The 17,768-nt window shown below is 40.5% G+C and overlaps 1 protein-coding gene across 9 annotated transcripts in view; it reads right to left on the bottom strand.

The window, feature by feature from the left end:
- Positions 1-17,768, bottom strand: part of SPIDR (scaffold protein involved in DNA repair) — a 469,038-nt gene that overhangs the window by 298,248 nt on the left and 153,022 nt on the right. For 5 of the 9 annotated variants that reach the window (XM_051844476.2, XM_008255503.4, XM_070076567.1 and 2 more), the window contains 2 exons: positions 12,867-13,078; positions 5,442-5,542 (listed from right to left, as the gene is read on the bottom strand). The exons of 1 other annotated variant lie outside the window; for it this stretch is intronic. In XM_051844476.2, coding sequence (XP_051700436.1) covers positions 5,442-5,542; positions 12,867-13,078 — 313 coding nt within the window. The remainder of the gene's footprint in view (positions 1-5,441; positions 5,543-12,866; positions 13,079-17,768) is intronic. 3 more of the 9 variants (XM_070076568.1, XM_070076571.1, XM_070076569.1) reach the window with 2 other exon arrangements.

The following is a 17,768-nucleotide window of genomic DNA, read 5'->3' as shown; positions in this document are numbered from 1 at the left end:
AATGCAAATCAAAACCACAATGAGGTTTCACCTCACCCTGGTTAGAATGGCTCACATGCAGAAATCTAGCAACAACAGATGCTGGCGAGGATGTGGGGAAAAAGGGACACTAACCCACTGTTGGTGGGAATGCAAACTGGTCAAGCCACTATGGAAGTCAGTCTGGAGATTCCTCAGAAACCTGAAGATAACCCTACCGTTCGACCCAGCCATCCCACTCCTTGGAATTTACCCAAAGGAATTTAAATTGGCAAACAAAAAAGCGGTCTGCACCCTAATGTTTATTGCAGCTCAATTCACAATAGCTAAGACCTGGAACCAACCTAAATGCCCATCAACGGTAGACTGGATAAAGAAATTATGGGATATGTATTCTTTAGAATACTATACCGCAGTAAGAAACAACGAAATCCAGTCATTTGCAACAAAATGGAGGAATCTGGAACACATCATGCTGAGTGAAATAAGCCAGTCCCAAAGGGATAAGTACCATATGTTCTCCCTGATCGGTGACAACTGACTGAACACCAAAAAGGAAACCTGTTGAAGTGAAATGGACACTATGGGAAACGGTGACTTGATCAGCATAGCCCTGTTAATGAACAACTTAATACATTATCCCTCTTAGTAGTTTTTGTTGTCTGTTCTACTTAATATGACTGGTTTAATTCTGTAATTAATACACAGTTATTCTTAAGTGTTGAAAATTAACTGAAATGTGATCCCTGTTAAACATAAGGGTGGGAATAAGAGAGGGAAGAGATGTATAATTTGGGACATGCTCAAGCTGACTTGCTCCAAATGGTAGAGTTAGAAACATATCAGGAGATTGCAATTCAATCCCATCAAGGTGGCATGTACCAATGCCATCTCACTACTCCAAGTGATCAATTTCAGTTCACAATTGATCATAATGAAAGGACTAAGAGTCAAAGGGAGCACATAAACAAGTCTAGTACCTGCTAACACTAACCGATGGAATAAATAAAGGGGAGAGTGATCCAACATGGGAAGTGAGATACTCAGCAGACTCATAGAATGGCAGATGTCCTAAATAGCACTCTGGCCTCAGAATCAGCCCTAAAGGCATTCGGATCTGGCTGAAGAGCCCATGAGAGTATTTCAGGCATGGAAAGCCAAGACACTCTGGCAAAAGATCTCTGTGAGTGAGATCCCAGTGGAAAGAACAGGTCATCAAAGAAGGAGGTACCTTTCTCTGAAGGGAGGAGAGAACCTCCTCTTTGACTATGACGTTGTCTAAACAAGATAAGTCGGAGAACTCAGAGGGCTTCCATAGCCTTGGAAACTCATGACTGGAGCATAGGGAGATTACTGATGCCATAGACAGGAGTGTCAATTGGTAAAGTCAACAACAGGAGTCACTGTGCACTTACTCCTCATGTAGGATCTCTGTCCTTAATGTGCTGTGCATTGAGATTTAATGCTATAACGAGTACTCAAACAATATATTTCACTTGGTGTTTCTATGGGGGTGCAAACTGTTGAAATCTTTACTTAATGCATACTAAACTGATCTTCTGTAAAAAAAAAAAAAGAAATTATCAATTCCCAACTTGACTCTCACTGGGATTAAACATGACAATAGGTCTGATCTGATTTCATCATCATTTAAAAAATCATCTATTATTTTTCACTTTATGTTTCTGTGTGGGAGCAAACTGTTGAAATCCTTACTTAATGTATACTAAGCTGATCTTCTGTATATTAAGATAATCGAAAATGAATCTTGATGTGAATGGAAGGGGAGAGGGAGTGGGAAAGGGGAGGGTTGTGGGTGGGAGGGACGGTATGTGGGGGAAGCCACTGTAATCCATAAGTCGTACTTTGGAAATTTATATTCATTAAATAAAAGTTAAAAAAAAAATCACCAAAAAAAAATAGTAGTATCAGGAAGAAATTGGTAGAGAGTGAGAAAATCATTTTCATAACCAAAGTGTGGCAACATTAAAAGCACTAATCACTAAAAAGAAAAAGAAAAAAAAGTACCCGGCATTGAAAACCAGGAGGATAGTTCTAGCCCTGTCTCTTCCTTCAACTGGTTGCGTAATCAGAACAAGTGACTTACCTCCTCTGGGCCTCGTACTTTCAATTCCCCAAAGAAAAAGGATGGACTAGAAGTTCTCAAAGAATTGGTGTTCTGTCAATTTTGTTTTTTTTTTTTTGCAAGGGAAAACTAAACAAGTATGCTGAGTGAACAACACTGTAGCAAACGAATGATAAATATAGGGATCTGGCAGTTAAGGTTTATAAGGGGCCAGACACTAGGAACATTCTTGCCAGCTTCTTGCTATGTTCTTCTTGTCCTCCTCCTTCCAGTCCTGTAGCTAACCACACTATCCCAACCTCTCACTGCAAAGCTGGTCTGTACAACTCAGAATTTATGGTGGCCTTGCTGCTGAAACGCAGTATTCATATCTAGTCACAAAAAAATCCAACCATACCAGTCTCTTGTGTGATTACTTCATAAGAAAGAAGTTGGGGCCGGCACTGTGACACAGTAGGCTAAGCCTCTGCCTGCAGCACCAGCATCCCATGTTAGGTGCCGGTTTGTCTCCCAGCTGCTCCTCTTCTGACCCAGCTCTCTCTGCTTATGGCCTGGGAAAGTAATAGAAAATGGGCCAAGCTTTCGGGCCCTTGTGCCCATGTAGGAGATCCTGAAGAATCTCCAGGCTCCTAACATCTGATAGGCCCAGCTCTGGCCATTGCAGACATTTGGGGAGTGAATTAGCAGATGAAAGACCTTTCTCTCTGTCTCTCTCTCTGTAACTTTACCTCTCAATTAGATAAACAAAATCTTAAAAAATAGAAAAAAAGAATTCAAGAGCAAAATTGGAAGGAAGAACTTTCATGTGGCAAGACCATACATGTTGGGCTGAAGCAGGATAAAAGATTTGTTTATAATGCACAGAACTCAAAACTAAACTCAAAATGATCAGCAACACCTCTAAACCACTTAGAGGTGGAAGTAGGTAGATCATTCCAGTTCAAGTTCATTCATGTTTGAGCAAGTAAATGTGTACATGTAAACATTTATAGACAGGAGAATATAAATAAATCAGATATCATATTATAGAATCACAAATGATTGCTGCTGATTCTGAAAAAAGAAATAGAATTGTGAGTCAAACTTACAGCTGGTAGAGTGCCACTGACTGGTGTACTCTTGCAACAAAGACTAGGATTCATTCAAGGAAGGACTGCTGTCTCAATTAGATCAATGAAAATCATTTCAGACATTTCTAGTAAAATATTGGAAAAGAAAGCATTCTTTTTATTGAATTTGAAGCTGGAGTTACCACACGGAGAAAGACTGCCAACCTTCCACAACCAACGTGATGGAAGCATTAACACTTTTCCCTCCAACTATTAATTCTGGATACCATTCAATTCTTTTTTGTGTTTAAGTCAGTGTGTTATTAAGATTTCCCTGGATAGTAAGACTAAGGAATCTTCATGTATGCCTGAATTTCTGACTGATCAAATGAGTTATAAATATAACTGAACATTATAATCCTTGATATGAAAAAAGAAAGTCCTAAGTATAACAATGGACTGACCAAGAATTCTGTAAAAGGAGGATTCTTGGATCACACATGGCAAGTCACCTTGAAACAAATATTTTTCATATTGTAAAATTCTAATACAAGTATGTGAAATCAAGAAGACAAATGTTAAGATAATTGGGAAAGGACTCTGAAAGTAATACAGGAGATAAGAATTAAAAATGTGTACTAGTTGAGAACATGCTGGTTGAGTGTTCTATCAGTAGAATATATTACTAGGAGTATGGGGAGATGGGAATGCAGGATCAACTTAATTAGAACAACAATGTTTCTTAAATGCTAGAAAAAGCAAAAATTACCTGAGAGTCTATTAAAATGAATATTTCCAGCATTTTTCTGGAGTGACTATTGATTAGGTTTGGAATAGATGACTATGTCTACTGTTCCCTTCCCCAACTGCTGATGGAGAGACCACACAGGAAGACATCAGGAAAAAGAGCACTGTTTCAGAGGACAGGTAGGTGTTCTGAATGTTCAGAATAGTTTTATTTATCACACAAATCACTGAGTCATAGCAGCAACTTTCAAGTTACATGTTGGCTACTCATTAGAGGGGTCCAAAATCAATTTAGTGAGACCAGGATTATGGTAAAAATAAAAGATATGCATATAAAGGTTAACATTGTTTGTGAATTGTGTGTTCAGAGGGGTGTGTGTGTGTGTGTGTGTGTGTGTGTATCTGTGTGTGTCTGTGTCTGTCTGTGTGTGTAGAAGATACAAAATGCATTCCTTATTATAAGGTTACACTCAGAAAAGTCTGAAAGTCGTAGGTTTGAATTAGCGCAAAAAAGGTGGACTACAGAACTGTCCAAGCCAAATCTTCAATAATAATTGTTTTATGAATGGAAAAGCTCTATAAGGAAGGATCGTTAGAATGGATTGAACTTCTGGAATAATTTCTGAGATTTATGAAACACCTGGAGAAAGAAGTCATAGTTTTCAGAGCACAAATCTTCAACAGCACAATTAATTTTTTGCTACATGCTTTATTCTTGCTGATGTTGTAAACGGGATTGTTTTCTTAATTATTTTAGATAATTCATTGTCAAAGGTATTGAAATAACAATGAAAGGAAATGCAACTTACTTTTCTATATTGCTTTTGAATCCTACCACTTTGCTAAATTCATTTATTAGTTTTTAACTCTGTGTGTGTGTGTGTGTGTGTAGGATATTCATGCTATCCATAAACAGATAATTTCATTTCATCCTTTCCAACTTGGATGCATGCTTTTTATTTCTTTTATGGCTAAGTGCTCTGGCAAAAGGAGCAGAGAGTGGAATGGTGGCTGTGAGGGGCTAAGGTATGGAGGTTTAGGGAGGTACCAGTCAAAACTGTCTGTATAAAGATATGTAAGTCTTGGAGATCACTGTACAACTTAGTGCCTATAGTTAATTATGCTATACTATACAGTTATAATGTTAAGAAGGTGTATATTAAGCCTTCTTATCACAAAAATATTAACAGTAATTATAAATAAGAGAACAGAATAAAACTTTTAGAGGTGATGGATAGCTTTATGGTAAGGATTGTGGCGCTGGTTTCATAGGTTCTTCAAATGTGCAATTATCTGAGATCTGTGGTTGATAGTATGATTAGGTTCTTAGATTTCAACATCTTTTCAAGAGACGGTATGTTGGTTTCACTGAGTGTGTACTTACTTTCTATGTCACCAACTTGTATACTTAATCATGTACAACTTTTGAGATATCAAAAAAATTTAAACAATGAATGTTGGGGGGAAATTATATTATTGAAAAGTCATAAAAAGAGTAACAATCTACTTCATATATTTTAATGTAGAAATAAACTACGATATCTTTTACCTACCACCTCAGATGCCTGAGCAAGCCTTACCTGAAAGTGGTTTTTGGTAAGAAACACATTGATGTCTCCACAAAGAAATGGCAGATCTCTGTCGATTTTGCAGTCCATTTAGTCTTTCGGCTAGCCCACCTCTGTTTAATGAATTATAATGTATTATGTTTAGTTAAAAGAAAATTTATATTTTATATTTACCAACCAGAGACAAATAGATAAAACGTGAAAGTTTAACATTACATTTCTTCCTCTTAGCTCATTTTTTAATTTTCTTGAAAGCTAAGTTTTCTGATTCTTATAAAAATGGGCTAATAGGTTTATTCTAAGAATATCACTTTTTTAGAAATTACAGCTAAAATCAGTTTAACTCATTTTCCATTTTTAGTAGTTCAGGTGTTCATTCCCTAAACATGTACTACTTGCTTATTATATGCTATATGCTGGCCCTAGAACTTTGTTAGGGAATACAGACAGAAAGACAACCCTGAGCAATGTCTGGGGTGAGGGTGTTCACAATGGGTTGAGCAGATGTGGGCAAACAGATAAATGTAAAGTGGGTTCAGAGTCCCAGTCAAGAAAAACCCTGCCAAATTGTATGTGTGTAGGCATGAGCCCCTTATATGAAGTGCAGAGATAATCGATTATCAATCACAGACACATAGCAAGGATACTAACATTATTAAAACTTCCACAGATGGCAGGGAGACAATTCATAACACTGAACATTACAGTCACTTCATCTGAAACTTTACCTACCAATTGTATATAGATATGTTCAGATACATAAAATTTTAAAAATTATAAATATATAAGTATGTATTGATACATACTTATATGTTGTATATATGTGTGCATATATATAGATACAGATATATTTAGAGAAAAAATTCTATGCTTCTAACACATCTGTACTCTCCAGAGAAATCAAACCAACTATCAATTACTATTATGGCTGCACACTACATAATTTGTCAATGTATTATATCCTAAGATTATGTCTTATTTTAATAATCATTTTACTACACTGCTTTGTTTTATTCAAATTATGTCCTTCTAAGGTAGAAAGAACAAATCTGAACTCCCACCTCACAGATGCAAACAGAGGTCAGAGAAAGGTTAAGGAACTTCTCTAATATTACACAACAGCTTAGATGAGGAATCAGGCCTTAAAGCCGGGGGACTTCCAACACTACCTTGTATAGAGTAAACTCTCAAGAAATGCCCATGATGGATGTTACTGTTTTTGCTTGCATTTTACTCGCACACTTATACTCCTTCCACTATGATCAGATGGTCTTATTTTACTAAATACATGTTCTTATTCATTATTGCTACCACCTACTGTGTTTTCCAACAGGAACTTATTATTTCTGAATGCTTGTGTGTGTGTATATACACATCAGAACATTTTTTTTAAAGATTTATTTAGGATTGGGTGCTGTGGCACAGTGGGTTAATCCTCTGCCTGTGGCACCGGCATCCAATATGGGCATCGGTTCAAGTCCTGGCTGCTCCTCTTCAAATCCAGCTCTATGCTTTAGCTTGGGAAAGCAGTGGAAGATGGCCAAAGCACTTGGGCTCCTGCACCCACATGAGAGACCCCAAGGAAGCTCCTGGCTCCTGGCTTCAAATTGGCTCAGCTCTGGCCATTGTGGCCATTTGGGGAGTGAACCAGCTGATGGAGGACCTTTCTCTCTGTCTCTCCCTCTCACCATCTGTAACTCTACCTCTCAAATAAATATATAGAAATATTTTATTTAAAAAAAGATTTATTTATTTGAGAGGCAGAGCTACAGAGAGGCAGAGGCAGAGAGAGAGAGAGAAAGTGCTTCCATCTGCTGGTTCACTCCCCAAATGGCTGCAACAGCCAGAGCTGGGCTGAGCCAAAGCCCGGAGCAAGGAGCTTCTTCCGGGTCTCCCATGTAGGTGCAGGAGCCCAAGGACTTAAGCCATAGTACACTGCTCTCCCAGGCTGTAGCAGAGAGCTGGATCAGAAGTGGAGCAGCCGGGACTTGAACTAGCACCCATATGGGATGCCGGACAGCAGGCAGTAGCTTTACCTGATATGCCACAGGACCAGCCCCACGAAAATATTTCTTAAAAATCACCTTCATGCTCAGAAATATACTCAAGAATCTCTACTTTGCATACAAGTACATGTCTACCTCTATTTGATATGTATGCCTTTCTTCATGAAGTCACTCATTTATATCCCTCTCACTCTAAACAAAATTATGAAAACATTACTATTATTGTCCCCATATCACAGATGACAAACTGAGGCTCCAAGATATTAAATATCTGCCTTACAGTGAGTGGAATAATGAGAGGTGCAGCTAGATGCATGCCCCAAGTGGTCTGACTTCAGACTCTGTGCCCTAAATCTAGGTAACATACCTACCATCTCTTAATTGTACTAATTAAAATTGCATTAGTAGAGGTAGGCATTTCACCTAGGTTAAGATGCTTGCTTCTCATATTGGAGTTCCTGGCTTCAATTTGCCCTCAGAGTTCCCTATAACAGTTTCCTACCAGTGCAGACCCTGTCACTCATGTGAGAGACCCAGATTGAATTCCTAACTCCTGGCTTTGGCCTGGCACAGCCCCAGCTGTTGTGGGAATTTGTAGAGTGAACCAGCAGATGGGAACTTGGTATCTCTTTCTGGCTTTCTCTCTGTCTCTCCCTACCTTTCCCTTTTTAGTTCCCTACCACTCAAATAAAAAAGAAATAAAATTATATTCATAATATGAGAAATATTTCAAAAAGTATAAATGTACAACTATCTAGATAATTATTGGCCAAATGTTGGTTTTCAAAGCAATGGCTTTACAGAGAAAAAAAAGAAGACAAAATGGAATCTGAAAGTACTATCTGATTAAAGTCAAATCTAGAATTCAATAAAAGACTACAGAGTTATAGGATTAAAAGCCAGAGTAACATGAGTTTAGGGGTTCTCTACAGCTGGGAGTTTCCAAATCCTGGAGGAAATCTGCCTCTGAGTCCAGACACTAAAGGCTGTACAACAGGCAACTGCTAGGTTTCCTGTTATCTCTGCTTCAAATCTACCCACAGAGTTCCTGGTCAGATGTACCTGAATTTAAGAATGGACACACCAAGTCCTCTAATAAAAAATTCTATTTCTAATAAAAACTTAGTCTACATTAAAAAGAGAGAGAGAAATGGAAAATTAAGGAAGGCCTTGTTATCTACATCAAAGTCCACTGTTTTCCATACAATTGGTCAAGTTATTCACAGATGATGTCCTAAACTCCATGCCATTATTACGGCTGCTCTCAGAACCTTTTTTGTTTGTTTTGTTTTTAACTTTTATTTAATAAATATAAATTTCCAAAGCACAGTTTATGGATTACAATGGCTTTTTCTCCCCCCATAACTTCCCTCCCACCTGCAACCCTCCCAACTCCCATTTCCTCTCCCATTCCATTCACATCAAGATCCATTTTCAATTCTCTTCATATACAGAAGATCAGTTTAGTATAAATTAAGTGAAAATTCCAACAGTTTGCACCCACACCAAAACACAAAGTGTAAAATACTGTTTGAGTACTACTTATACCATTAATTCACATTGTACAACACATTAAGGACAGAGATCCTACATGAGGAGTAAGGGCACAGTGACTCCCGTTGTTGACTTAACAAATTGACATTCTCGTTTATGGCGTCAGTAATCTCCCTAGGCTCTAGTCATGAGCTGCCAAGGCTATGGGAGCATTTTGAGTTCGCCGACTCTGATCTTATTTAAATGAGGTCATAGTCAAAGTGGAAGTTCTCTCCTTCCTTCAGAAAAAGGTACCTCCTTCTTTGATGGCCCGTTCTTTCCACTGGGATCTCACTCGCACAGATCTTTCATTTAGGTGTGTGGGTTTTTTTTTTTTTTTTTTTTTTTTTTTTTGCCAGAGTGTCTTGGCTTTCCATGCTTAAAATATTCTCATGGCTCTTCAGCCAGATACAAATGCCTTAAGGGCTAATTCGCTCTCAGAACTTTTATCAGTTCCTTTGATGTATCATTACACAATCCCCATAAGCTGCCCATTCTACCATTGTTAGCCCCAGGTTTGACTCTGTACTGGTTGGTCAATCTCAAATTTAATTCATTATCACCACTGCCAACAGGACCTTATTCTACCAGACAGTATCAAGCATTCCCCAGCTCACTCATTCCCTCTCTGTGACTATCACAAACTCTCTCCCTGCAAATTCCACAACTTCCTCTTCATCTTCTCTATCATCTCAGGAAGGAAATTCCTGTTAAGAATCTGTTCCCAAGCCACATATATCTACCTATATATGCATGGATTTCATTCTTCCACCTGTCGATAGATGGACTATCTGTACTCCTGACCAGATTCATCCCCATACCTGCATGGACTCTACCCCACCTATGCACAGGTGCACAGCCAGAGCTGGCATGGTGAATGATGTGCACCAACAGGAGTGACGACCTGGTGAGAATCTCAGGGCATGCTTCATCACTGTCTTCCTCTCCACTGCTCTGAAATTTTCTCCTCTCCCAGGCCTTTCCCACTAAGACATAAACAAGTTGAAATTTCTCCCAACTTAAAAAATGAAACCTCAGTCTCACATTCTCCTCCTACTAATACCGTGTTGATCTCCTTCCCTTAAAGCAGAACTCCTCTATAGAGTTCTGTCTTCAGCTCCTCTCTCTTCATTCTCTCTGGGATCTTTAGTCGTCTCCTTTATCTGACCACTATACTGAGACAGCTCCACGTCCTGTTCCTCACCACATAGCACATCCACAATTCATCACGCTCTCTCCTCCTAGAGACACTTCTTCACTACTCTGCAGGCCACCATACTCTCTCATTTTGGTTCCCCCTCAGCAGCCTCTTCCTCCACACCTGACGCTGCCAGGTGCTGGATTCTCCTCTCAATCTGTACCAGATCCCCTGCAGACTGACTGAGCTCTTACTAAAAAATGTCTCGACACTGAAGCACATAAATTCACCTCCCTAGCACCCAAATTATCCATGAAGTCTAGACTTGCATTCCTACTCAGACTCATAATGTTCAACTGAAAATAGTCAAAAGACATGATTTTTCACCCTGAAGAAATGAAAGCAGAACTATCTCATCCCTGCACAGTTTCCTGCCTCATCACAGGAAAGGGCAGCTCCATTTTTCCAGCTGCTGGATATGTCACCTACTCAGGGCTTCCTTGAGCCCTTGGTTTTCTTTTAAATTATTATTTGAGAGACAGAGAGAGATAGGACATTCAGACACAGAGAGAGATCTTCATCTACTGGTTCACTAATAAAATGCCTATAATATCCAGGGTTGGGCTAGGATGATGCTGGGAGCCAGAAATGCAATCTGTGTCTCCAGCATGAGTGGCAGGGACCCAGGTACTTGAGCCATCATCTGCTATCTCCTAGGGTGCATATTAGCAAGAAGCTGAGATCAGAAGTGGAGCTGGGACTCAAACCCAGGCACTCCAATATGGGATTTAGGCATCTTAACTGCTATGACAAATGCCCACCCTCAAGCTCCTGTTTTAAAACTGAAATGACATTGCCCACTCTGGAGCATTCTCTATACCCCCTTCTGCCTTGCTCCATAAATGTACCTTCCTCTGACATTATGTCTACTACATCTTGGCTCCTTTACAGCACTGCAACACAGGCAGAAGCTGTCACATCTACTCACTGCCATGTTTCTTGCACATGAAACAGTACTCAGCACATTGTAGGCCCTTGGGAGGGCTGGGGATGTGAATTTCTGTAATTGGATGACCCTGCCTTTACCAATGAGGATACTCTAATCTCTTTAATGAGCATCCTTCCCTTCCTCTCTAAAGATTACTGCAAACCACCATTAATTCTCTTTTGAGATTACCATTTTTGCACTTTGGGTATAAGGCTTTATGTTCTATTTTATGAAAAACAATATGTTCTATTTTATGAAAAACAATATGGGGAAAAGGCATGAACTTTTTCACCCTGCTAAACCCAAGCCACTAGACCTAGCCACATCCTGCTCTTCCCTCCACTCTGATGCTCAGGGCTGACTGCCCCTCTCCTATTCCCCACCACCACACTGCCCCCCCCCGGGGGGGGCACTTCCTCTCCAGGATAGTGACAGAGTCATTATCCCACCCTCTCAGCCTCAGCTGAACCTTCACCATTGTCTCAAAGTCTGTATCTCATATTCTCTGCAACCTCTGGAGAGGTTGCAGCCCGTTTAGGCCACCAACAGTCCAGACCCCTCACGCCTGGAATGCAAATTCCCAGCAAGGAGCCATGGGCACCACCCCGTTGCTTCCTCAGCCTGTACTCCTGAGTGCCATCGACCTGCCCTCTCTTGATGAGGAGACACCTCCAGCAGATCCACACCCTACTGCTCCCTGGCCCATATTTACTCTTTCTACTGAGACCCCTTTTCTATGGAATTCTCTTCTACTTTTGCTTTGTGGCACTGTTTCCCATAGGTTCTCTCACTTTTTTTTTTTTTTTTGGACAGGCAGAGTGGACAGTGAGAGAGAGAGAGAGAAAGGTCTTCCTTCCGTTGGTTCACTCCCCAAATGGCCGCTACCGATGGTGCCACACCTATCCGAAGCCAGGAGCCAGGTGCTTCCTCCTGGTCTCCAGTGCAAGTGCAGGGGCCTCCACTCCATCCCGGGCCACAGCAGAGAGCTGGACTGCAAGAGGAGCAACCGGGACAGAATCCGGCACCCCAACCGGGACTAGAACCTGGGGTGCTGGCACCGCAGGCAGAGGATTAGCCTATTGAGCCACGGCGCCGACCTCTCTGTCTCACTTTCAATGGGTTTCTATTTGGCTTTGTATTGTTCTTACTTGTATTTAAAAGAGACCTTGTATGACATGGTTCCTACATGCTCTTTCACACATCCTACTTGGCCCACTGTGGCTACCCCAACCTGATTCTCTTCTCTACTGATAGGGATGATCCTCTACGGTGGTTCTCTACAGACTCTCTGGCTATTTCTTGTCCATGAGTGCTGGCTCTTACATACTTCTTTACATTTCCAAGCACTGCCCTGGCCTATCTCACTCATCACATTCGTGAAAGTAACCTGACAAGGTCTGTATTTGTTTCTATTCTTCAGATAACAAGGTACACAAGAACAGACAGTGGTTCATTTGTGTGTCTTGTATGAGATAGCACCAAGGACATGGATGCTCAAGAAAATTTGGTGGGCAAAGAACAAATCTGCATTCCAGAAAGCAGTTGCATAAGCTGGGCATGTCCGGATTCACCAACACTCATACTGGGTGAACAATTCATTAAGTCTGCTCCAGAATTTAGGATTTCAGTAACTGCTAGTCAGAATTATAATTATGTTCTGCCCATTTTCCTTCTCTAGTAAACAAGTATTTTAAAATTAACATTTTAGATATTTAAGTTTTTAAAGAAAGAAAAAAACTGAAAGAAAAGTATTTTAAAAGTTAGAGTTTAACCTTAAAAACTTCTTCCTTGTTGAATTTTCTGATGTCTTGAAAAATTTGGCCCTCTGTCTCTGGGGTGTACACAAGACAGACTCTGTTGATTTTGCTGATCCAAACTTCAAGTGGTATTTGTGGGGAGATTCTGAATCAATACACAGGGCATCTTCCAAGTCATTATCTTTTTCACTCTCTGAAGAATACTCCAAAATTTCTGTAGAACTTTGCTGAAAAAATTTAAGAGAAATGCAATTAAATATGGAGTGTTTTATCCAAGACCAAATTTATACATGCATGTCATTTGATTCCCTTATAATTACATTTGTTAAAAAAGGTTTTCGGCTGGCACCGCGGCTCACTGGGCTAATCCTCCACCTTGCGACGCTGGCACACCGGGTTCTAGTCCCGGTCGGGGCCCCGGATTCTGTCCCGGTTACCCCTCTTCCAGGCCAACTCTCTGCTGTGGCCAGGGAGTGCAGTGGAGGATGGCCCAGGTACTTGGGCCCTGCACACCATGGGAGACCAGGATAAGTACCTGGCTCCTGCCATTGGATAAGCGCGGTGCGCCGGCCACAGCGGCCATTGGAGGGTGAACCAACGGCAAAGGAAGACCTTTCTCTCTGTCTCTCTCTCTCACTGTCCACTCTGCCTGTCAAAAAAATAAATAAATAAAATAAAACAGGTTTTCAAATACAGTATCTGTAGGCTAAACTTATCTTGTGTCAAAAAAAAAATTGAAACATAGGACTGATTAGGAGGCAAGAAACCAAGGCAAAAATAGAAGAGGATAAAAAGGTATAAAGCAATCATTATCTCACAGAGCCCACTGAGGTCAGTACAAACATTTCAATCTTTCAGCCACAAAAAGACAAATGCCACACATACAGGTGGTCTCCCAAACTGAACAAGTAACCTTAAAGGCTGATGTTAACAGTCACTGTAATCTTAAACTCATTAGGAAAAATATTTTTTGCCTGCTCTGTGGCGTAGTAGGCTAAGCCTCCATCCACGGTGACAGCATCCCATATGGGTAACAGTTCATGTCCTATTCCTCTTCTAATCCAGCTCTCTGTGTGTGGCCTGGGAAAGCAGAAAAGGATGGCCCAAGTGCTTGGGCCCCTTCATCCATGTGGGAGACCCAGAGGAAGCTCCTGGCTCTTGGCTTCAGATCAACCCAACTCCATTTGTACATCTGGTGAGTGAACCAGCAGATGGAAGACCTTTCTCTCTGTCTCTCCCTCTCTGTGTCTGTAACTCTATCTCTCAAATAAATAAATAAAAACACCTAAGAAAAAAGATGAAAACTTAATCTTTCTAGCACAATAGCAATATAATATTTCACAGAGACTACTTGGAAATTGCAGCAGTTATTATTTAACAGTGAGTCATTGTCACATTTTCCTAACATGTCCTAAATGGTTCCTTTTGTCTCCTACTTAAATTTCTGAAAATACACATTTTTCGAGAAGTAGATTATAAAACAAGAATTCAAGCCACCTGGTCAATACTGTAGAGGAGAATCAAAACCTTCTTTCTGATATTTTCTTTTCTTTTTTTTTTCCTTTGAGAACAAGTTTTATTATTAAGTCTCATAATACAAGTCTTTTAGGACAGAGGTCCTGCTTAGGAAGTTAGCACACAGTGACTTCTATTGTTTCTTTGACAATTAACACTCTTATGTATGATGTCAGTGATCACCCAAGGCTCCTGACAAGAGCTGCCTAGGCTATGGGAAGCCTTTTGAATCCACAGATTCCTTAAATATTTCGACAGAGCCATAGGCAAAGTGGAAGCTCTCTCCTCCCTTCAGAGGAAAGTATATTCTTTGGTGGGCACTTCTTTTCACTGGGGTCTCACCCACAGAGGTCCTTAAGGGTTGATGAAGCTCACTGTGTTAATGAAGTTTAGGGCCAATCGTAAGTTTGCAACTGGCCTTTAAGTGAGCCCAGAGAATACCTCTGATTATTCAAGAGAAGCCTTCTTATTTGTATTCTACGGATTATTATAATTGGCACTTTAAACATTTTTATTTTTATTTAACAGGAAGAGGGGCAGACAGAGATGATCTTCCATCTGCTGGTTCAGTCCCCAAATGCTCACAACAGCCAGGGCACGGCCAGGCTAGAGCCAGGAGCCTAGAATTCTATCTGAGTCTCCCACTTAGTTGGCAGGGGCCCAAGCACTTGAGCCACCACCTGATGCCTCCCAGGTTGTGCCTTTAGCAGGGAGACAGATGGAAATGGAGCTCAGACACAGGGTGTCAGATACAGGTGCCTGCTACACCATGGCATTGGACCTGAACACTTCACTTAATTTTGTGGAGCCTCACTTTCTTTCTCTATAGAACAAACCCTCATAGGAATGTTGTAAGTATTAAGTGAGCTAGGGCTTCAGCAAGTGTTGTGTAGCGGGCTAAGGCGCTGCTTGTGACACTAGCATCTCATATGGGCGGTCGAATGAGCAGCTGGTTTGAGCCCCAGATTCTCCATTTCCAATCCAGCTTACCACCCATGGACCTGGGAAAGCAGTGCAAGATAGCTCAAGTGCTTGGTCTCCCAATGCCTGTGTGGAGGACACAGACATAGCTCCCGGCTCCTGGTTTCAGCCTGGTCCAGTCAAGGCTGCCATGGACATCTAGGTAGTGAACCAGCAGATAGAGGATCTCTCTCTCCCTGTTTCTCTCTCTTGGTTACTCTGCCTTTGAAATAGATAAAAAAAAAAATACATACATAAATCCATCTTTTAAAAAAAGTAGAGAAAGGCTGGAATGGCATAGCAGGTAAGGACGCCCCTGCAATGCTGATGTCCCTTATGGGTGCCAGTTCCAGTCCTGGCTGCTCTACTTCTTTTTTCTTTCTTTTTTTTTTTTTTTTTTCCTTTCCCAAATAAACTTTTTATTTAATGAATGCAAACTTCACACATTTCATAAGTACAACTTTAGGAATACAGTGATTCTTCCCACTATCTTGTTCTCCCACCCAGAGTCCCACCCCTATTCCTACCCTTCCTCCTCCTCCCTCTCTCATTCCCAGTCCAATTCTCCACAAAGATCCATTTTCAATTCACTCATTCACAGAAGACCAACTCTATACTAAGTACAGAGTTCAAACATTTGCACAGGAAAGAAAAATTGTTCCTGAACAGTTGAGACAAGGGCTTTCAAGTCATTGCCTCTTGAAATTAATTGCATTTTATTTAAGAAAACACTTAATTAACATTAAAGAAGCATACAAGATGGGGCCAGCACCGTGGCTCACTTGGTTAATCCTCTGCCTGTGGCGCCAGCATCCCATATAGGCGCTGGGTTCTAGTCCTGGTTGCTCCTCTTCCAGTCCAGCTCTCTGCTGTGGTCCGGGAGGGCAATGGAGGATGGCCCAAGTGCTTGGGCCCCTGCACCTGCACTGGAGACCAGGAAGAAGCACCTGGCACATCTTCTGTGAGCACTCAGACATAACTATAACTTATGAGACACAAGAATATCCTCCACTTAATACATAAAAAGCAAGTATGTCCTTGAGAATGAGTTTTATCATTAATTAAGGAAGCATCTAAGAAGACAGGCAATGGAATTGGACACTGAGGCATAACTAAAACCTATGTGACATAAGAATATCCTCTACTTAATACATTAAAATGAAATAAATCTTTAAGAACAAGTTTTACTGTTAACTCTCATAATACAACTCTTTGGGGACAGAGGTTGTATTAGCACACAGTGACTCCTATTGTTAATTTAACAATTAACACTCTTATGTACTATGTCAGTGATCACCCGAGACTCTTGACATGAGTTGCCTAGGCTATGGAAGCCTTTTGAATCCACAAATTCCAACAGTATTTAGTCAAGGCCATAAGCGATGTGGAAGTTCTCTCCTCCTTTCACAGAAAAGTACCTCCTTTGACGACCATTTCTTTCCACTGGGATCTCACCCACGGAGGTCCTTCATGTAGGACATTTTTTACTACAGTTTTTGTGGGCTTTTCAGCCAGACCAGAATGCCTTAATAGCTGATTCTGAGGTGAGAGTGCTACTTAAAACAACTCTCACTCTAAGAGTCAGCTATGTTGACTGCTTCTTATGTTGGAGCATTCACTGCTTTTTAATTCTATTTATTATTATTACTTAATCCTATTTATATGATCACTTTAACACTTAATCATATCCATATGATACTTTAACACTTAAGATGGTATTTTTATCACCCAGTGTAAGGGGATTTGGGGTCCCATGGAAGTTTTTAAACTATACCCTTATAAGTAAGTCCATAGGAACATATGCAGAACTATACAGCTTTACAAACTTCATACACTTCATAATTACAACTTTAGGAACATGGTGATTGTTCCCACAGTGCCTGTCTTCCCACACATACTCCCATCCCTCTTCCTGCTCCACCTCTTATTTGCACGCTTATTTTTTTACTAAGATCTATTTTCAAATGACTTTATATACATGTGATTAACTCTATTTTAAGTAAAGAGTTCAGCAAACAGTATTAAAAACAAAACATTCCTCAACAGTCAAGACAAGGGTTGCACAAGTCATTAATTCTCAAAGTGTCTATTTAACTTCTACAGACTGCCTTTTAGGTGCTCTATTAGTTATCATAGGTCAGGGAGAACTTATGGGATTTCTTCCTTTGGGACTGGCTTATTTCACGAAGTATGATGTTTTCCAGATACACTGATTTTGTTGCAAATGACCAGATTTCATTTTATGCTGTGTAGTATTCCATGGTGTACATATGCCATAACTTCTTTATCCAGTCATAAGTTGATGGGCATATGGGTTGATTCTATGTCTTAGCTATTGTGAATTGAGCTGCAATGAACATGGGGTACAGAAAACTGTTTCATATGAAGATCTAATTTTCCTGAGGTGAAGTCCCAAGAGTGGGATGGCTGGGTCATATGGTA

The sequence above is a fragment of the Oryctolagus cuniculus genome, chromosome 6 (genome assembly GCF_964237555.1).
Source record: "Oryctolagus cuniculus chromosome 6, mOryCun1.1, whole genome shotgun sequence".
NCBI lineage: Eukaryota > Metazoa > Chordata > Mammalia > Lagomorpha > Leporidae > Oryctolagus > Oryctolagus cuniculus.
Note: the sequence above shows the minus strand (reverse complement) of the source record. Positions and strands in the feature narration are given on the sequence as shown.